The sequence below is a fragment of the Ictidomys tridecemlineatus genome, chromosome 2 (genome assembly GCF_052094955.1).
Source record: "Ictidomys tridecemlineatus isolate mIctTri1 chromosome 2, mIctTri1.hap1, whole genome shotgun sequence".
NCBI lineage: Eukaryota > Metazoa > Chordata > Mammalia > Rodentia > Sciuridae > Ictidomys > Ictidomys tridecemlineatus.
The window spans coordinates 18,371,908-18,393,901 of NC_135478.1; the positions used below are offsets into that span (position 1 = coordinate 18,371,908).

At 49.9% G+C, this 21,994-nt stretch overlaps 1 protein-coding gene across 1 annotated transcript; it reads right to left on the bottom strand.

The window, feature by feature from the left end:
- Window positions 1-4,349: 4,349 nt before the first annotated feature.
- Window positions 4,350-11,952, bottom strand: Clec3b (C-type lectin domain family 3 member B). The gene is made up of 3 exons (XM_005337899.5): window positions 11,707-11,952; window positions 7,194-7,292; window positions 4,350-4,931 (listed from the first exon to the last, which is right to left on the bottom strand). The coding sequence occupies exons 1-3, from the start codon at window positions 11,945-11,947 to the stop codon at window positions 4,531-4,533; spliced, it is 741 nt and encodes a 246-aa protein (XP_005337956.2). The 5' UTR covers window positions 11,948-11,952; the 3' UTR covers window positions 4,350-4,530.
- Window positions 11,953-21,994: the final 10,042 nt, after the last annotated feature.

Sequence of the window (21,994 nt, forward strand, 5' to 3'; positions counted from 1 at the left end):
GGCTGGCAGGAAGACCCAGAAGACCCCTAGCCGGAAGCCACTCCTGCTCAGGCATTCCCACAAACACTGAGAGCACCACTGTTCCCTGAGACAGGGCTTAAGCCAGTGCTCTTCAAACGTATTTTGTTAGCATTTCCCCCAACACAGTTTGTAAGGGTCCGGCGGAGCGTTGGAGAAAGAGACCACACAAGAGACTGGCTCCATGCAATTGGCAAAAGGGGATTTATTGGGGATCCATTCCAGTGCGCTGGGGCACCGTGCTCACTCAAGAAGGGAGAGCAGCCCAGAACCGAGAGCAGAGGTCAAGCAGAGCTTAAGTACACTTTCTGGAGAGGGCGGTGGGCTTTGCATACATCAGAACAAATCATCATGATGCGAGGGAAAATTGAACAACAACTCTGAGACATGATTAGCACATTCATTGGTGGGAACTGGTGGGGGGGGGCGGGGTGATTGGTCATTCCTAAGCGGGTTACACATTCAAACTGATTGGTTCGGGCCCTGTGACAAACTGCACAGGGCCCTAGGCTAAATGGCCAGTAGGGCGTTGTTTTAACTATCTCAGGAATTTCAGGTTCTGGGTGTAACAGTGGAACTTAATAATACCTAATCTTTTACATTTTAATTCAAGCTTTCCAGCTTAGAAACTTTACCCTTTCAAGTTGCTGGGCTTTAGTTTAGATAAGGAATGTTCTCCCAAGGCTCATGTGTTGAAACCTTGATCCCCAGCTTGTAGAGCTATTTGGGAGGTGGTGGAAGAAAGTTAAGTCACTGGGGGTGTGCCCTTGAAGAGGATATTGGGACCCCTTTCTTTTTGCTCCTTGACTGCCATGAGGTGAGATTTTTCTGAGTCATACTCCCCCCGCTGGGATGTACTCTGCCTGCACAGGTCCAAAGGCAAGGGGGCCCAGCAAGCATGGACTGAAACCATGAGCCAAAATAAACCTTTCCACCTTATAAGGTGATTATTTAAGGTATTTTGTTACAGAAATGGAAAGCTGACTAGCACATGTTCTTAGCATACACCTGATCAAGACATCGAAGATACATCTCACACATTTTTATAATCAGAGGAGTAGGTTGTTTAAAAATTGGTTCATGAGTCCTAGAAGGAAGCAGGATTCAGCATTGACATTATTGCTATTTTTTCACTTTTATACTTGTAAAATGAAATCTTGTGCATAAATACGCTGGTGGGACCGCAAGGAGTTTTGTTACCAGGTTGTCACTTAACACCTGAACTTCTAGGTTCAGGTCAAAAGTGTTTAATCGTCGGGAATTATTTTGTATGGTCTATTGGCTGGTTATTTGGTTAGGGTCGTCCCTAAAGGTATTGAAGGGAAAGGATTAAAACTTCTAAATTTGCAAAAGGATGGTGTTTTAGTCAGCCTTTTCATCTCTGTGACCAAAATACCTGACAAGAACAATTAGAGGAGGAAAAGTTTATTTTGGCTCAGAGGTCTTTGGTTTTAGAGGTCTTATTCCATAGACATTGACTCCATATCTCTGGGCCCAAGGTGAGGCAGAGCATCATGGCAGAAGGGCGTGATGGAGGAAAGCAGCTCAGGCCACCAGAAAACAGAGTGAACTTCTCTCACCAGGGGAAAAAATATAAACCCCAAAGGGTTGCCCCAGTCACCTACCTCCTCCAGCCAAACCCTGCCTGCTTACAGTTACCACCCAGTGAATCCATACCTATGGATTAATCCAGGTTACAACTCTCATAATCTAATCATGTTACCCCTGAACGTTCTTGCATTGTCTCACATGTGAGCTTTTGGGGGACACCACATATCTAAAGCATAACAGATGGTTTGCCCCGTCTTTTACTTTCTCAACCCCTACACTAATAATATTTCAAATTGTCCCTTTGTTTGGCATCATCAAAGCTTTCTACACACCATAGTAAGATCAGGATGGGTGAAAGAGTGGTCTTTCTGTTGTAAAAAGGGGAAAAGGTGATTTTAAAGAGAAAATGGGAGGGGAGGCTTCTGCCCCAAGCCTGTGCCTGGGTAGCGCATTTCAGGAGATGAAGAGTTAGACACTGATTCCCTTAAAACCATCATTGTATTACATCTAAAAACGTGCTCCCAAGTTTACCTCTGAGGCAGATCAGGGACTAAAGAGGTGTATGGGGCACTCACCAGGGATACAAAATTTAAGGGGATGTCAAAGAAAATCCTCCATAAGCAGATCAATTGTATTTGAACACACTATCATTTCATATTTAATGCTAAAATATTCATGATGAACAAGATGTGAACATTTAAAATAAAGACAGGATCATCAGGAGGCTGAGGTGGGAGGCTCCCAGAAGCCCAGGAGCTCAAGGCCAGCAGTGAGAACCTCCGATAAAAGAGACAAAATCAGAGGACAGGTGTCCCACAAGCAAGAACATTAGAGGTAGGTCAAAGATGTGCAATGATTCTCTTGCCCATACTGCCACCTGCTGCTGGAGCTAGGTAATGCTTGCTGCCGGCCCAGATGGTGGCCCAGTGACTACCTTCCCACCAGGTCCTACTCTCACAGAGGCTAGTGGTGTCTGTCCTCTTGAGGGCAGCCACTCATTTTAGGAAGTCTGAAAAAACCCTGGCCACTCTCAGCCCCAGGGAGCGGGGGTCAAAGAGTTCAGAACTGAGTTATAAGACAGATTTGAGCCTCAGCTTTGCCCCTCACTTGCTGGACCATGTTGAACATATGGCATCGTCCTTCTGAGTCTCAGTTTCTGTACTTCCAGCAACGGATCTCATCACCTCCTCCCATATGTTAAGTTTTGTGAGATGCTTTCTGTGATAATGACAAACAGACTTCCTGGCACAGAGTAGGTACAACATTCACTGTAAGCTGCCTCCCCAACCCACCGCATCAGCATATCAACTATCATCCATTTATCACTGAAGGCAAGACACAATAGAAGATAGGGAGCAAAAGGTGATATGGAAATCCAGACAGTAGAGCAATGGCCACCGCTGAGGGGTGCAGAAAACGTCACCCGGAAGGTGTCACTAGAGCCAGGCTTATGGTGATTGACGGGGCCAGGTCTTGCCAGGAGCTGGCCAATACCCTCTGGGGAACATTAGACCACCTCTTAATTTTATTTCAGGCAAGTTCCAGTCACAGGAAGCAAACATGCAGTGGTGCTACAAAGGCCAATGGCTTTGGAATGAACCCTAGGTTAAATTCTGACTCGGCTACTACTTACTAGTTTTGTGACCAACAGAAGCCACTGAACTTCCTTGAGCTTTGATTTCCTTTCCTGTAAAATGATGGTCATGACACTTCTCATCCTGAGTGGAGAAAACTAAACCAGATGACATGTTTGAAGTTCCATGCCCGACATGGTGATGCACGTCTGTAATCCCAGCAGCTCAAGACTCTGAGGTAGGAGGATTGCAAATTCAAAGCCAGCCTCAACAACTTAACAAAGCCCTAAGCAACTTAGTGAGACCCTGTCTAAATAAAAACTAAAAGGGTCTGAGGATGTGGCTCAGTGGTTAAGTACCTCTGGTGGTACTACTTCTACTAATAATAATAGTAAAAATTCCTCCAATATGGTGGGCTCAAAACTGCTCCATGACAACATGGAGCAACACTTGGACCCCCTGACTAGCCTTCTGTGAGTATGAAGGAAGGGGACACTTTGGTCATTGGTGGGGAAGTGTTGGTGACTGCCACATTTGGCTCCTGGACCACCCCCCCAGCCCCAGGGTGTGTTGAGGTAGAAGGTGGATGGATGTTCCCCACTCCTCCCCTACCCTACAGCAGGTCCCAGTATTTCAGTGCATCCCAGATCCCCAGGAAGAGGAGAAATGGAGGGGGTGGTGGGTGTGCAGGATTCCAACAGATGGAAGAGGGTCTACAAAAAGAAACCTGAAAATTTGAATAACAACTGTAACTTAGATAACAATACCAGATCAGTTTATTTCCTGATTTTGATAAACGTGTTGTTGCTTGTGTAAGACCATATCCTTGCTTTCAGGAAACACACACTGAAGTATTTAGGGATAAACGGGAATCGAATGCATTTACTGTCAAAAACTAATAAAAGGCTTAGGCAAATATAAGGAAATGATAACATCTGGGGAACTTTTCTGGAAGTCTGAGATTAGGTACACAAAGTTATAAAAAGAAAAAGAGCCGCTCTCTCGCACTCCCTTCCCCCGACCCGGTCCTCTGTCCGGTCTTCCCATTGTGTATCCCTGGGTGGTGGGAACCCTTGTGCTCAGCTGGCTTCTTGCATATGCAGCTCCAGCCTTCTGGCCCCGCCTCCCGAGTCCGCCCCGCCGCTCGGCCCCGCCCCGCCGCTCGGCCCCGCCCCGCCCGGCGCACGGAGCACAGACCCCAGGGACTCCAGAAGTTGCACCGACTTTATTGCAAGAGGAGGCACCAGGGCGGGAGCAGCAAGGTCTCCCCTGACACTCCCCGGGCGCCCTAAGATCCCCGGACCGCGCGATCCCCGCCCCTCCCCGGGACCCCGCCACCCCTACCCCTCCCGCCCCGGGTCTCCCTCCTCGGCCGCACCGCCAGCGGCTACACGATGGCGAACTGGCAGATGTAGGGCAGCGCGTCGCGGCAGCGCTTGTCGAACCACTTGCCGTTGGCCGCCCCGGCCAGGGCGGCGCAGTTCTCGGTTTTGCCGCCGTCTGGCTGCGCCGTGATCTCGGTCTCCCAGTTCTTGTAGGCCACGCGGCCGCCGGTCATGTCCACCCAGGAGCCCTCGGCTGCCATGTCGTTGAGGCCCAGCCACACCTCGGCCTCGCTGCCCACGCTCTGGCGCGCGTACTCGTACAGGGCGTCGTTCTCGGAGCCGGTCTGCGGCGTGCCCAGCGTGCCCCCGCGCGAGATGCAGTCCTCACTCGCCTCGTGGAAGGTCTTCGGCTGGGGGAAGGCCAGGAAGCACTTCATGTGCACCTTGGTGCCCTTAAGGCAGACTGAGAGGGGGAGAGATGGCTGTCACTGCGGGCCCCCGGTTCCAAGCCAAAGAGCCACCCTCTTCAGCCCCAGGAAGGCCCACCATCCTTCATCCCATCTTCTACGACCTTTACAGCCCCTAGACTCCGGCAAAAAGACCCTGCTGTGAAGGACACTGAGGCACAGAGCCCAGATCCTTGTTCTTGAAACTCCTGCCACTGGGATCCCGTTCTCTGCTGCTGAGAGCCACCTGAGGGAGTGGAACCTCCATTCAAAGCAGGATGATTCTCAAGGGCTCTTTTCACTTTCTGGCTCTTGTGGGGTCACACACGGAGGCTAACGTCAACTCTCCCCTACCCCATTACATTGCACTCCCTTCCCTGCACCCCCAGAAGTGTGGATTCACTCCATCTCAGAGCCAGCCTCCCAGGGAACCCAGCTATGGTCCTTTTGCCTCACCCTTCTAATATCCCAGGGCTTGCATGGCCAGGGTGCATGCCCACATTGAGCTGGACCACACCCGGGAACCTGGGACCTGTGATCCCTGGCCTGCAATGGCCCTCTTCCCAGGTCAGATCTCCCAGGGACTGAGCGCTGCAGGCTGAAGTTGCAAGACCCTCAGAAGACAAAACAGAAGAGGTGGGCACTCTTAAGAATTCTCAAATTGAATCTGGCCTCAAAGTTTGTAGGAAATACTATTTGGTCAAGTTAGGAGGACAGAGGTGTTTTTGTTGAGCAGTTTGTTTTATCGCTTAACTTCTAAGTTAAATATGTAGACAGATGGGGTGTGTGCCTTATGCTGCTGCCCTACAAATGTCAGGCACAGCATTCCACCTCCCCCATTTTACCCCTACAACTCACTCACCTGCTCACCTGGTTACTTCCACTCCATGCAGCAAATATCAACAGAGCAACATCTCCATGTATGCCCCCATGGGCATTTGTCAACCCTCAACAGGGACCTGAGGCCTCACAGAGGTATCTAGTCACACACTCTGTCCCAACTCAGCCACTCTGCCTCGTGCTGACCTGCAGCTTAGCCACACCAGGCTTTCTTCCTGCTGGGGACACTGGCACTCTGCCTAGGCCCCCCTAAGGATGAAGGACTTGCTTCTGGAAATGTGCAGAAAGACAGCCCTCTGCCCTCAGCCCTTTGGGGGGATTGCCTCTGTAGGAGACAGCCACCTGGCCCAAGGCCACACCCCTTTCCCAAAGCAGCTGTCTCTTTGTGCCTGGCTCTGCCATACTGCGTGGGTCCTTCACATGCATTGCTGACGGGGGAAGGGAAAAAAGGGCAGAGGACAGGGGAGAAGCCTCACCTCCACAAGCCCTGATTTATACACTTTGGTTTGATTGGTTTTGTTTGCTGTGGGTGGGTTCACTATCAAGGTGATTTGTGGGATGTGGTTACAGAAGGAGATCCCTCAGGAAGCCAGGGACTTCCTAGGAATCAGCAGACGCGGAAGAGAGCACCTTGGACCTCTATATATGCATTAAACACTTGGAACAGCACCAGGCACTGTAGATGACCACCCGAGAGAACACTGCGTTTCCCTGCTCCCTGGACTGGAGGCCAAGGTCATAGAGGAGTGGGTGAGACTTCGGAGTATGGAGAATGGAGCTCTCAGGCTGCTGGACAGGTGGCTATGACCTTAGTCCCCAGCTGTGCGATGTCACACATCTTTGCTGGCCAGGGGAGTGCAGAGCCAGGAGGGCTGAAGCCTGATCCCCAGTGTGGCACAGACCAGAGAGCTTCCTGCTCTGTGGGACTGGGTGCAGATCTCTCCCTGCCTCACTGGGCTCAGTTGGAGGTGATTAGTCCTGCCTCAGATGACTCAAAGGGACAGCACCAGTCACACTGCTGACATGACTTTGAGTCTAGCATGGCTCCAGGGCTGCGGAAGCTGTTCAGTGGAGCATCTCCTGGGAGCTATGTCAGTTTGGGCCACTACCTCTGTCCCTGGAGTGGCCTGGGGGTCCTACTTCTCCTGGGCAGTAATGATTCCTGTTGGGGAGCCTCCTGCCCTCCTGGGGCAGTTCAACTGCCACACCTCCCTGTTGTGGGCGGAGACAGCTGTGCATGCCTGGTTGGGTCTGGTCAGGGATCTCTCCAGAGGAAGCGGGCTGGGGACAGGGCTCCCTGACCCTGCTGCCCTGGCCTGCAGGCCTGGCCTAATGCAGCCAGGGCCCTGATGCTGGCTGGCAGTCAGAGACACCTTCCTGGCCACAGCCACCAGCCTGGGCTCTCAGCTGTGCTCCTGCCCAGAGAGGGCCCCACTCACCCGTCTGCAGGGCCTGCTGTTCCTTCAGCAGGGCCACCTCCTGGGCCAGGCTGTCCAGCTGGTTCTTAAACTCCTCAAGCATCTTTGGGCTCACGACATCTAGGATGAAGTCAGGAGAAAATGGGGACAGTCACAAACACGTGAGGAAGGAAGTAGAGACCAGGACAGGGAAGGGACAGGCAGAGAGGACCAGCTTCAGATGGACAAGGGAAAGGACTCCCCTCAGCCTTGCTCTCTGGGTGAGTTCTCTCTTTCTCTGTCCCTGGTAGTGGTCCTCCAATGACCTACTAGGAGGGACAGAGGATGGCACTTTCAAAGGACAGGATGGCCAGTGTGAATGCAGAAAGGATCCAAGTGAGACCCATCCTTCACTTGCTCCCACTTCAATGCACTATGTCCCCATTTTTTCTGGGGATTGGATGAGGCTGGGATTGGCAGGGGCCAGGGAGCAGCCACCCTGTCAGCTCCAGAAGAGTTGACAGCAGGGACAAGGGCCCTTGAGAGCCTAAAGACCACTTCCCTAAGATGGAAGAAGGAGCACAGAACAGCAGGACAGGCTCTTCAGCCCGGGAACAAAGGAACAGAATGCCACCATTTGCAGGGGCTGGCAGGTGGCAGACATGGGTGACCTGGGACAAATTGCTCAGCCTCTTTGAATTGTTTCCTCATCTATAAAATGGGAGGATAACAATCCAGCTCAGAGGACTCTGTAAGCCTGGAACCACCTAGCTCCCACTTAGCACGGAGGTGCACCCATCCAGTTACACGTGCACAAGTGGAAGCAACCAGGTTTTCATGTTTAACCGCCAGTGCGCTAGTGACGGCTGCAGGCCAGGTTTAGGCTCGACCTTCCCATGTGCCATTGTGTGGTGCTATCAACCTCGTGCCTTGGGAAATGTGTCGTTCTATAACACTAGCATTTCACAAATTGGGAAACTGAGGCCAGCCTTCTATAACTGGGAGCCAGCCTGTTGGGAGCTGGTTATGTGTGTGGTGTGTGGGCAGGGGCGGGCGGGAACACAGATCTGTTCATGTGTGTGAGTTCAGAGATCTCTGGGTGGACCCCAGTCTTTCTGAAACTCCAGGGGCTTCTGTAAGGGCTGCACTGAGCTCTGGGTAGAGGGTGGGGAAAGGCTTTGGCTGTGTCAGTTTACGGTCCACATTCACGAGGGCTGAGGTCAGAGCCTTTGTCCACCCATTTGAGCCTTTGCAGGGAAATTGCACACAACACCCTGACTTTTGATATACAGAGATTAGTGATGTAGCTTGTCAAACACGAGGAAAGAAACACCCAGATGAGCAAGGCAAAAAGAGAGGGCTGGGGGGCTGGCAAACTAGCAATGGGGTGACATGTGCCTCACCCCCAGCCTCTGACTCAGCCTTTGAGTTCACAGCAGCTCTGGACCCACTCATCTAATGCACCAGCACAGGGCACCATGTGAGGTTGTGCAAGTTGGGTACTGCACAAGGGTTTCAGCTGAGGTCCATGTGCAGGTCCTAAGCCTTGTCCTGGCTAGGCTGGGTCAGACCAGAAAAAGAGGTGTCTTTAATTAATAATAATTTAATAATTTGTCAGTTCAAAGCGGGTACCTTTCATACTTTGTGTAAACATGCCTGGATGTGTCAGATCCTCCCGGGACTGACCACGGAGCAAGGCGCTAACCGAGGAAGGTGTGGGAGTTGGGGGTGTCCCTACAGTCTGGGCAAGGAGTCAGGGCGCCCAGTGCTGCCCCTCTGCCTCCAGGGCTTGGGTTCCTGATGGGCGCTGTTGGAGTGAATGCCCTCCAGGTTCCCCCGGGTCCCTGTTCTAAGGGCTGTGACCCTTAAAAGGACATTCTGCCCTCCCAAACTCCTGGGCCAGCTGTGGCCACGTGGCCCCTAGAGCTCCAGCCCTGAGCCCTCCCTGCATGCCCCAGCTCAGGCTGACATCCATCAGCAGCCAGGTCATAGGCCACAGGAGGAGCAGGTGAGCTCCCAGAAACACCCGGGCCCCCCTTCTTGTCCACCCTGGGGCCAGGGCAGGGCCTTAACCCACCCTGTCCTTCCCTCCTCTCGCCAGCCCTGCCATCGTGTTCTCTACCTCGAGGCCTGGGCACCGTCCCCCACATCTGTGTGCAGCCCCATAACAAGGTGGCTGCTAGGACTCAGTCCTGGGAATCACTGGAGACCTTTGGGAAAGGCAGTGTCAGGGCCACTGCAACCCTGAGTGGGTATCTCTGTTGGGGGGGCCCAGCACCTGGATTATAACGTGACCCCCCACTTCAGGATGCTGCTGCTTGAAAGAAAAGCACCCCAGTTCCCATCCTAAGAGCAGGGACCATGCTTCCAGGCTACTGTGTGTATCAGTCTAGCACAGAGGGACTGCTCCATAGCTTCGCTGGAAGGAAGAAAATCCAACCAGAGTCAAAACGCTGAGGTGGGCTCTGGTGCTATTGTGAGGGCTCCCGAGGCCTGGGCCTCCAAGGCATGGAGACCGCTGGGGCAGAGGCCCGGGTGTCAGCAGGGAAGGATCAAGGCCTTGCCTTCTCTCACCCCCTCCTTTTACACCACTGAAGACATAAATTACAAATTAAATAAACACATACCAAATCTTCAGTAAACTTGAGGAATTAGCAACTATTTTCTACACTAGAAAGTTCTTCTGGGGCCAGGCACAGTGAACCACACCTGTAATCCCAGGGGCTTGGGAGGCTGAGGCAGGAGGATCACCAGTTCAAAGCCAGCCTCAGCAAAAGGAAGGCGCTAAGCAACTCAGTGAGACCCTGTCTCTAAATAAAAATACAAAATAGGGCTGGGGACGTGGCTCAGTGGTCAAGTGCCCCTGAGTTCATCCCTGGTGCAAAAAATTAAAAAAAATTTAAAAAAAAAAGAAAGAAAGAAGGTTCTCCTGGGGCTGGGGTTGTAGCTCAGTGGTAGAACGCTTGCCTAGAATATGTGAGGCACTGGGTTCAATCCCCCACACCACATAAAAATAAATAAGTAAAATAAGGTATTGTGTTTATCTACAACTAAAAAAAAAAATTTAAAAAAGAAAGGAAATTCTCTTATTTGCTCTGAGCTGCCTCCTTCACAAAGAATCTCCCCTGGTGACCACTGACTAATGCTCATGGATATTAACCATCTCTTTTAAATGGATATTTCGTAAAAGGTTATGTATGCATATAATTTAAAATTTCAAACCATTCAAAAAGTTATACTCTCCCTCACAACCTGTTTGCCTTCCCAGAAGTAGCCACTGTTATTTGCTCTTGTGGATCCCTCCAGAAAAATTCTATGCATATACAATTAATGTGTACTCTTACACTAATCCCTTCTCCAAAATAAATGTTAGCACAGTATCCATCCTGTTTTGTTCACTTTGTAAGCTCAGTCTTGGAGATTGATTTTTAATTTTTTTTTTCTGCAGTTCTGGGGATGGAACCCAGGGCCTCACACATACCACCCCAAGCCCCGAACCTTTTCCCTAGCAGTTCCCAGATCTGCCCTATTCTTTGTTGTAGCCTTGCAGGCTCCATGGTCCCCATGGACCTTTATGTGCTCACTGTCCCATTTACAGAGGAGCTGGAGAAGGGCAGAGGACACCCCACCCTCTTTCCTTCCTTTGCTGGGTCTTGGCTCTGGCAGCCTGTTTCTCTGCCTAAATCCCCACCCTCTCCTCCTTGGACTCTCTCTGCTGGCCTCTGAGCCTGTGGGACAACAGCCCCATCTATTGCCATCACATTCAGCTGGTGTCTCCAAGCAGCCCAGGGTGACCTCACTGCTGGAGAGGCCGCAGGGCAGGTCTCATGCAACCAAGGCAATCTAAGAGCACTCCACACCCCAGAGGCAGCAGAGACAGGCTGTGACACCCAACAGAATTGAGATTTCCTTGTCCCCTCTTTTCCCCTGTGCATTAAGCACGCCCTGTGCCCTGCTGCCTGGAAGATGTGCCAGACCCTGAGCTAGGTGTCTTTACCTAATTAGCATCATCAAATCTTCACAAAAAACCTTTGAGCAACTACCACTCTCCCCATTTTACAGTTGAGAAAAGCAAGGTCCTGAGATTACAAAGCACGAACTCACAGTACCCCCTGGTGGGAGTTGAGCATCTCCACACTGCCAAACCAAAGGTTTGGTTTCTTTAAAAGGCTGAGGAGTTGGGGGAGCAGATGTCAGTTCAGATGATCTGGAAGGTTCTTTCCAATTTTAAGAGTCTGGGGCCCTTATGGTTCTGGCAATCCCCCCCCCCTTAAAAGAACTCTGCAGAGCTGGGGATACAGCTCAGTTGGTAGAGTGCTTGCCTCACATGCACAAAGCCCTGGGTTCAATTCTTAGCACCAAAAAAAAAAAAAAAAAAAAAGAGAGAGAGAGAGAGAGAGAGAGAGAGAACTCCTTTAGCCCCCAAAGGGCACTTCACCAAAGTTCTCAGGACGACCCATCAGGGAGGAAATGAAAGGAAGGAGCATGAGGTCACACAAAGGAGGGGGTGACCTGCTTCCTGGAAGATGGGGAGGGGCCGTGATCCCCAGCTTACCTTTCTTGGCATTTGCAGCCTTCTTGGCCTTGGGGGTTGGCGACTCAGCAGTGATGGGGGTCAGGAGAGTAAAGAGACAGAGGAGGAAGTAGGCTCCCCAGAGCTCCATGCTGTGTGTGTGGGGACTGCTGCCTGCAGTGGCCTGGGTCAGAAAGCAGTGGCAGCCTCGGCCGCAAGTCTTAAGGCAGCGGCCACAAGGACCTCTGTCCAGGAAACCCTCCCAAGACTTGGCTGCAAGCATGCCAAAAAAAAAAAAAAAAAAAAATCCTGCAAAAGGAGGACGGCCTGGGAGCCGCAGAGCTGTGCTGCCCGAGGAACACCCACTCCACAGCCTGGCCCTGCCTTCCAAAAGAGAGTCATCGTTTTTTAAGGATTCTGAGAAATGCACTATCAACCTCACAGCTCACATCTGCTGAGCAGTCTCCTGGGGCCAGAGCAGGCCACACTGTCCGCTGGTGTGAGCTCACGGAAACCTCACACCAGCACCATGTCATTTCTACCGCTGAGGAAACTGAGCCTCAATGAGGTGAAGAGATTTGCCAAAGCTACCCAGCCGTGAAGGGACAGGGTGGTCTGGGGCTCACTGGTTGGTTTAGAATGTTTGTTAGGCTTATTTTGTCTCTTCGGGCTAAAAAAAAACACAAGAGAAGTCTTCTTCAAAGACGTATGTCCTTCCTCAACAATCCTGTCCAGGAGCCATGAGAGAGGGGAGAAGGAAGTAATCATGGTGGGAGGATCATAGTGTCCCAGGGCAGGTGTCAGGAAGCAGGAGGAATGTCCTCTCAACACCTGGTGCGGGGTGTCAGAGCCCAGCAGGGTGGAGGGAGGCTTCCCCAGGGAAAGCAAAGGCCCTGTGTGGAGCACTGGGTCCAAGTGAAGGGGCGGGGTCTGGTTGGGGAGAGGACAGTGGCCGAGATGGGAGGTTGTTGAGCACTGATTGATAAGTGAGTCTACTAAAGAGAAGGGGAGCCAGGTTTCTCCTTGCCAAAGAGAGGATTTATGCATATGGAGAAAGAAAAAACTAGAATGAATCCTACGGAGTGGGTGTTATGATTTCCATCTGGAATGTCCCCCCAAAGGCTCACGTGCTAAAGGCTTGTTCCTCAATGCAGCAGTATTCAGAGCTGGGGCTTTGGAAGTGATTGGATATGGAGGCTCTGGTCTCATAAATGGATTAATCCATTCCTGCATTCATAACTGACAGCATTATTGGGAGGCGGTGGAAACTGTAGGAGGGGGTGACTAATTGAAGGGAGCAGGACCCTGGGAGTGTGCTCTTGGAGAACATATTTTGTTTCCTGCCCTTTTCTCCCTCTCCACCTCGCTCCCTCCCTGTCTCTGCTTTCCAGCTGCCAAGCTGAGCAGCTGTCCTCCACCACACCCTCCCCACCATGATGTTCTGCTTCACCTCAAGCCCAAAGTAATGGAGCCAGTTGACCTTGGACTGAAACCTCTGAAACTGTGAGCCAAATAAACCTTGCCTCTTTTAAGTTGTTCTTCTCATGTATTTTGTCACAGCATCAAAAAGCTAACACAAAAGGATTAAAATCAGAGTGACGGCCAGCCCTTATGGACTTGAACATATAAAGATAAACCCCTGAATCCAGATGTCAACGTGTATATGCGTCTGCTCCCCAGCTGTCACTGGGAGGCCCTTGAAGCAACAAGTTCTCCAAAGCCTGGAGCCTCCGTGCATCTCAAGAACTGGCTCCCAAACACACTTTCCACTCAAGGAATCAGAGCATCTTGGAGAAATGGCTGATTCCAGGACGGGACAGGGGAAGCAGAAAAGGAACCCAGAACATGTTGTTTTGCCAGAAAGCAAGGGAGTGTTTAAACACTGATGGGGACACGTCAGCGGAGCACAGAGCCAGGAGCTTCCGGTGGCCAAAACCAGAGACAAATTGAGCACCAAGATAGTGATAGTAACAGACTAAAATAGGAAACCCAAAGCACACACTAATATAAATAAACAGGAGAATTCCTCAATGGGATGGTGACTTGCTCTCAAAGTATCTACTCACAAAATATTATTCTTAATTTTTTTTTTTTTACTGGTGCATTCTAAGTATACAAAATGGTGGGATTCATTGTGATGTATTTGAAAATATTTCTCCTTTACAAAGAGAAAGAGGGCAATTTCTCAATGGAGAAGTGTGGCAGACATCACCCCAATCAAGGGACCAAAGTAAATGTCTATAGCAATGGAACACGGAGCAGCACACAGGGGTAGTGTGCTGGGAGCGCACAGAATCACACCCTGCCAGGCAGAGACAGGTCCAAATTGAGGGGCGTTCTACTCAATGCCTGCTAGTAACTTTCAGAACAGCCCAGCTCCCAGCTCAGGACCAGTGTAGATTGGAGGAGAGAAGACCCAGAACTAAATGCAATGTGTGATTCTGGACTGGACCCTTCCACTCTCAGGACACACACAATCAGGACAAGTGATGGGGCCTGTTATCATCCAGGTTTTGATCAACCAGGTCAACGGTTTACAGGTGAATGGTTTAGGGGGAAAATGTTCTTTGTCTTGTAATTGTAGATTTTCTGTTTGAGATTGTTCAAAAAGAAAAGAATACAATTCAGCCATTCTCTGACTTTCCAGGGCCACCCTATCCATCAGGAGGGTCTGTTCTGCAGGCTCCAGAGAAGGAACCTGGTGTGATTTCTTACCCTGTGGAGGTGTCCAGGGTAGAAGTCCCAAGTAGAGAGCACAGCACTCTCTTGGCCCTTTAAGAACCCAGGCACCACCTCCCACATCTTGGGAGTAGGAGAGGGTTTTGTGTTTGCAGTTGGGCCCTCAGTCTGAGGACTGACAATTACATAACCTACCAAAGAGCCTTCTTCCAGGAACTCTGGGTGGGTAGCAGATGACAAGGGGAAGTTCTCTCTTTAAAGTAACTCCTTTGCTGTCCCAGCTTTCTCATCTTGGCCCAGCTGTTAGAGTCCATAGAAGAAATGGAAGGAGTGTGCCATTCATGCATGAGGCAGCCCGAGGTCCAAATTTACAAGGAGGTGCCAATGATGGAGGCCCTGCCCTAGATATGTTGGGGAAGAGGTCCCAGGAAAGCTATTGTGGTGACTCAGAAACTGGGACCCCCTGCAGGGTTGCTGTGTTCTATCACATGGGGACAAGAGAGTTTTGCTGGTTCAGGACACACCTGGAACTGCCAAAACACTGGGTTCCTGGTGCATTTAACAATGTACCTGGCTTGCATTAGGTCCTAGGAATGTGAGCAAGGGCTCCACACTGCACTGCGGTTCTGCTGTGGGGTCTGGCAGGGCACGTAATGCAGTCAGGGTAGGGCAGGGCACCTGTGTTTGGCTGGGCCAGGTGAGAGGAGGAAGGGAGGAAGGTGGACAGTGCTCCAGGCTGAGAATGCAGGAGCAAAGGCTCGCAGCCCCCATGAAAGTGTGACACACCCAAGATCCTAAGCCCCAGTGTGGATGGCAATGGAAACACGGAAGGCTGGAGATTAAATGGGGATGTGGAGTCACATTAAAGACTTTGGACATGAACCTGGAGGAAATAGGAGGCCACTGGAGAACCAAGCTGGGAGGCTGTGATCAGAACACACTCTGCATTGAGGGGTCCCCTCTGTCCCACATTGGACCCCTAAGCACATGGGGTCACACATTCATGGGGGAATGTGACTCTTCCCTACTTGCTCCAGTAAGGGAACTTTCACCTTCAGGAAGAGGTTGGATTTGGGGTTTACATGAAGCAAAGGTCAATGTCTTTGGTCTCACCACAGATTTTTGCAGGGCTTGTGTGTGCCCGGGCATGCCACACAGAGCTCCTCTACGAGCACCTGGGGGTCCACTGTGTGCTGTTACAATGACTTATGTAAAACCAGGCATGGTGGCCCATGCCTGTAATCCCTGCTACTCAGGAGGCTGAGGCAGGAGGATCTTGATTTCAAGGCCAGCCTGGGCAACTTAGCAAGGCCTTGTCTCAAAATAACAAGAGCTGGCGGTGTAGCTCAGTGGTAGAGCGCTTGCCTAGCACGGGGGTGGGGGCTGGGTGAGCTCCTCAGTACTGGAAAAAAATAAAAGACTTACCAGGGCAGGGAGAAGTGTCTTGTCTCAGAGCCTCCTCAGATTTAGGATTGGCTTGTCTCCCAAGAAGGGTCTGCACAGCCCAAAGGTACACCAAGAGTTTTAAGGGAAGAGAAGTGTCGCCTGACTTTAAACCAGCATCGGCAACAGCCAACTATAGTGCACTCAGGACGATGTTTCAGAAATAACATCTGTCTGGTGAATAGTACATCACCTGGTGTTCTATTTGTGTGTTAAACTATACTCTTGATATGGGACGGCCCCTTTCCACTGACCCTGACAGTCATCCCCATGTTGGCTTAGGGTCAGCCTCCAAAACATCATCCAGCAGTCCCTGGCATGCTCCACCCACATCAGCCCAAACAACACTGGAGCAATCATGGGAGAGGCCAGCCACTAGCCTGTAATGTCCTTCTCTGTCCCTTCTTCAGGTTCCTTCTCCCTTTCTTCCCAACTGTTCCTCCATGACATGGTCCCTGGACTCCTTTAACCTTCTTGAAAGTCATCTTTATTTATTTTTAAAATATTTTTCCCTTAGCTATTGATAGATCTTTATTTTATTTACACGTGGTGCTGAGAATCGAACCCAGTGCCTCACACATGCAAGGCAAGTGCATTACCGCTGAGCCCCAGTCCCAGCCCCAAAAGTCATCTTTAGATAAATTTCCACTTGTTACCATCCTCACTGTGGGATGGATCTCAGAACAAAAAACATGTTCTTGGGGGCTGGTCTGTGCCTCCTGGGGGAAGACTGGACCCTCTATCCAGAAAGCACACAGTGCAGGGGCTCTTTGCAGCCACCGCACCTCATTTGTGGCCAACATTGAGTTTGTGCTGTTACTTTCCAGGCCCTCTCGTCTGCCCCCAACTCTCCCTGCCCGGCTGTGGACCACCATTTCAGACAACTGCAACGGATCCCCCTGAGAATGCTGGACGAGTCCTGTGGACCTCATCCTCCTTGCACCAATGACCTCTCGCTGGCACAGTCCAGGAGACTTCCACTGGTGGTGGTGCAGCAAGTGGGTGGGGTTTCAGCCAGGAGAATGAGTGCATTAGCTCCTGAGTGACCCGCCCTCAAGGAATTATCCGGTCACCCTTTGGCTCAGACTCTTCATACCAATTTCCCTGCACAAAGAAAAATTCTGATAACAAAGCCCGAGGCACTCGAAAAATCAGAGGAAGAGGGCTCTAAAGGTACATTTCAGTTTCCAAGTGTTTTCTTCTCCCTTCCTTTTCTCCCCCTTCCAAAGAGCTGTTGGAGGTCTGAGTTACATAAAACAAGCTCCGGGCGCTCCACCCACATTAGCCCAAACAATTCGAACACTGGCCCAGCATGGAGCCGGTCCCCACGCCAGACCCTCTCTCTGCACAGATGTTTCCTTTCAGCTCCACTGGCCCTGGGTCAACAGAAACTAGAGGTCCAGCTCACAAAGGCAGAGGGTTTTCCACGCCCTCTTCAAAGGCCACAGCATCCAGGGTGTAGATCTCCAAGAATATTGCAAAGGATGGTCTCAGCACTTAAAATGGCTGTAACCTTGGCCTTGATGACCTTCATCAGGAAAGTCATCTATCTGTTCAAATGTTGTTGGCCTGGTTTTTTGTGACAGCAGCTCTGGCCCTGCATGCCAGGCCCCACGTTAGGCAAGGCTTAGGGACAGCAATACACCACCCAGCAGGTCTTGGCTCTCATGGGGTTCATTCATACTCCTTGTTGAGTATGAATGGTATGGCTGTGGAAACAGAGCTGGGGGTCTTGAGTTCCAAATCTGGCAAGACACCAAGCACTTGTGTCCTTTGGGCATGTTATTCGAGACCCAACTCCTCTTCTAAAAAATAGGGTGATAATCTCTTCCCTATTACCTTCGGGGTCCTTTTAAGGTGCACAGTGAAGTCACATGTGGAGAGTTAGGCAACCTGTAAAATCGTGGGGAGGAGGACAAGTCTGGGCAGCCACACTACCCCAGTGTGTCAGGGCGCAAGATGGCCTCTTTCCAGGGGAAAAAGAGGAGATCACCTGAGTTATGACTTCCAGAAAAATAAGGGGCACGATCAGCCCAGTTTTGTATTTATTGATGTCTTGGCAATAATAACTCACCCAAGAAACCAAACCTGATCGGCCCTAGAGGATGCTACTGGGGATTTCTACCAACCTTGACATCCCCTGGCCTCCCTGCTGGCCTTCAGTTTCAGGAAAAGTAAGTTCAGCTTTGTGTTTACAGATTCTGAAGTTTCTAAATGATCACACTACCTCTGCATGGCCTTGACATAAGTTTTGCTCATTTCTCTTTTCCCCTAAAGAGTCCCCCTGTGTGTACCAAGCCTAATCCTTAACCCACAACCAGAATCTGCAAATACCCGCAGGGAAGATGGCAAGTTAGAGACTGCTCACTTCAGAAAGTCCCTCCTCTGGAAATTTAGGCCATGCCACCCTTTTTGATTCAAGATCTCTAGGTGTCTGAAAGTGGGATTTTAAAAAAAAAATTTTTTATTGTTGTCGTCAATGGATCTTTGTTCTTTTCTATTTACTTATTTGTATGTGGTACTGAGGATCATTGGACCCAGGGCTTCACACATGCTAGGCAAGTGCTCTATCACTGAGTTACAACCCCAGCCTGAAGATGGGATTTTTGAACCGTGTCTAGCCATTAGAGTTGTGGCAGCATGGCTGGTGGTGCCAAGACATATAAGTCCTACTCAGAACCAGAAGTCACCAGCTTGTGGAGGAGCAGCAGTAACATGGGCCCCAAAGCTCTACACTCTTTGGCCGATTCCCCAGCCCATGCACAAATCTCAGATCCCATCCTACTCCTTTTGGATCTTTGTTTAACTAGCCAACAAATCCCTCCCATCCAGGAATCCATATGCAGTTCATCCTTTCATGTGAACTGAACCCTCGAGTGAGTGTCCTAATGCTCAGCTCCTCCACTGCTGTCCTGGGGGTCCACCTCTGGGTGGCTCTGTATTGCAACAGCGGCCCCTGTGTGGCTTGCGTCAATATACAGAACCAACTCACCTACAAATCTGACTGGAGTGTTTTCTTCTCCCAGCAGCTGGTTGCAGCAACTCTTCCCCATGGGGCCACAGATGTGATAGATGTGGATGACAGGCATTATGAACAGAGGTAGGTGACAGAGGAAACTGGCTTACCTATTTTTGTCCTTGCTTATACCTAAACTGCTCAGGCCTAATCCTGGATGAGCACTTCCATCTTGCATGGACTGTTGCTGAACCCCCAATCTTGTGATCTGGTGGGTCTGACCATAACTAACTTATGATGGGCAGCTCATCCATCACTTGAGGACCCAGGGTCAGGAACTGACTCTCATTGGGCACAGCGGCAAGCCAGGATCTGCTTTTCAAACTCACCTGGAGGTGAATAGTTCCAAAATCCCATCTTCAGACAGTTCCTGGCCTTGCTCTGGAATCCTAGGGGCTGTGCTGTGCCTTTCCTCTTGAGCTTGCCAGAAACTACACAGCTCCCCTATCCACCTCAACAGCCCTAGCTCCATGGGAATTTCCATCATATGGAACAAGAGAGAATCCTGTATTGCAAACTGGTTGGGCCTCAGAGCCCCGTCTTGTTTTGGGCTCCTATTCACAAATGGTAGCTTTGTGAGTTACTTGACAAGTGGGTTGTAACAATGCTCTCAAGTGTAGAATTTTTGGCCCCCAAATTTCAAAGTCCAATAAATGCTGTACTTCTTTCATAGTAGAGGGCGTAAAGATGGGAGTGGGTGTGAGGTTCAAAATGCTTTCTAATGTACAGGGATGTTTCAGAATACCCTACACCATTGGATTCTAAAAACATTACTGCACACATGTAATTTACTAGGACTTCTTATGCACCAGATCCAATAAGCATTCCATCAATATAAAGAGATCAGCAAGATGGCCTTGCAGAATACACTGAGGCATAAAACTGGTGATTTACACACACCAAAGACAAAGCTACAAACACATTTTGCTGTCCTTCCATTTAAGAGATCTGCTTTTGATTCTTGTTGATAGGAATTCAGTATTTGCCTAATCTACAGCCACATATGAAGTGCCAGAGGCGGTGTTGATTTGTCTCAAAATATTTCATCTGGCACAGGAGCTGAAACTGGGGCTACTTTGTATGTTTATAGTGGCCCTCCATCACTCACCACAATCCATCTGGGTTTTTACAGAGCTCTGAGATATGTTCAACGGTGATGAGTTAGGGACAAATACCATTGCATCCTTTAAGTCTCTGATATTGGAGCTAATCTGCAATTCCTCCCAAGAGCCAGTATGGTTTCTGATTTACTTCCTCAAGTGTGAAAGGGAAACAGTTTCCAATCTTTGACCCTTCTTACCACTGTGATTCTTATTATATCCCAATTACCTCATCTATTCCATGTATACATCTGGGGACAGAGAAATAATCCCCAAAACCACTGAACCCATAGTGGGCCAGACCTGTGCCAGATCTCCAATCATTTCCTAGTCCCCATTCCTCATCCCTTTTAACTAGAGGAACTTTGTAGCATTTCAGGTTCCCTAACATGGGCATCAAGTCAGAACCCACATCCAAAAGTCTTTAAAGCACCTCTCTCCAATGCTCATGCTCAGTTATTCCAAATCAGCAATTACCTATTGTGGGAACATATGGTGGCATCACAGGATTCTTGCTTAAAGGGACCAACTTCTCTTCAATAGACTTTGGTCTGCAAACTGGCAGATGTGGAAACTGATGTAGGAATGGAATTTCCCATCCTGGTAGCTGACCTAGACTTTTATGCTTCAACCTTTCTCTCTCCACAGAGTAAGATCCTGATTGGCTGTCTTACTCCTGGGAACACATGATCTATTAGCCATTGTCACAAATCCCTGCAGTGGCATCCTTACCACCACTCTGGCCTTGCTATCACGGCTCAGAAATTAATATTCAGTTCACCTCTGATGGCTGAGAGCTGCCACCTTTCCCCTGCTCTTCTCAAATCCTATTAACCCAGTAATAAGGGTCCATGGTAACATTTCCTGCTATCACCTTACAGATGATGGATACTATTGACCTTCTCAAGGATGCAGGACCTCTCCCAAGTGCTGGTGTCTACTCCTCATTTTCTCTGGAGATCACCAGATCCACACTTCCAGGGAGAAACTTTGACATCTTTGCCAGGATATTAAATCCCACTTCCAGTCACAGCCTTGGTCCAATACTCTCAAGATCCCCTCCCACCTCAATTTTCCTGATATATTTCAAGCCCTTGATTTTGGCAAAGGAAACCTGCTAAGGATATACCTGCAGTCTCCTATGCAGTCATGAGCAAATCTTGGAACTGAACTTCAGGGTACTCTATCTTGCAGCTGCAGATCAGTCCCTACATTGTGCCACAAGGCCTTCTGGTTTTTATAGCGTGCCATAAGCTGACAGCTGGGTGATGGGCCTGCCAGTTTTAAAAGGCTTTCCATGGCAGATAATAGAAGTCAGCCACCTTAGTCAGCAATTACCACTGCCATGATTCCATACTACCCTGTTGTGGAGCTTTCACATAACCCCATCTCCTCCTATACATCTTAACTCGGCACAGGTGAGTCCTGATGATGTTAGGGGAAGGCCCTGGGTTATCACCTCCCAATTACTACCACCCACAGACCTTTGCTGCAATCTGCTAAGTTCCACTTGGAGGATTTGCTTTCCAGGAGCACTGCTAGTGCTACTGCTTGGCCTAGGACAACCAAAACCTAGGATAAGGACTTACGATCTATGGTTATTGGGAGGTGGCTCCACGGAATGTCATGGGGAAGTGACAGGGGAAGGACAAGAGTTGATCCCAAGTGTCATGAGCACCTGAGGCATGATCACACCAGCACAGTTTGAAGAGAATCTTCCAGAATGGCTCCCCCATGACCAAATAGCCCTCTATCACCTCCTCTCCCACTACTTGTGAATGGTCTTGGGAGGCAGAGTCCCCAAGTCTGGATTCTAAGATGCTGAGTAGACTCCTGCCAGTGACATCAGAAGCTGAATAGGAAGTAAAAGGTGTATGGGGAACACTGAGGTCACTTAACAACCAGACACTTTCTCAACAGCCATTTACTCTATGGTCACTATTTAAGGATATAAATAATACTGCAATGAATTCCTCTAAATGTAATGTTTTTGTTCCCCTTGTGTTCTCAGTTATTTACTTTGGTTACATTCTCAGAAGTGGAATGACTAGGTCAAAGGGCATGGGCATTTTTAAGTCTTATTCACACTGCA

Coding starts and splice junctions, on each gene's coding strand:
- Clec3b (XM_005337899.5), bottom strand. CDS start 11,947: ATGCTTGCAGCCAAGTCTTGGGAGGGTTTCCTGGACAGAGGTCCTTGT. Junction 7,293..11,706: donor GGCTGCAAATGCCAAGAAAG/GTAAGCTGGGGA, acceptor ACTTCATCCTAG/ATGTCGTGAGCCCAAAGATG. Junction 4,932..7,193: donor ACAGCAGGCCCTGCAGACGG/GTGAGTGGGGCC, acceptor TCCCCCTCTCAG/TCTGCCTTAAGGGCACCAAG.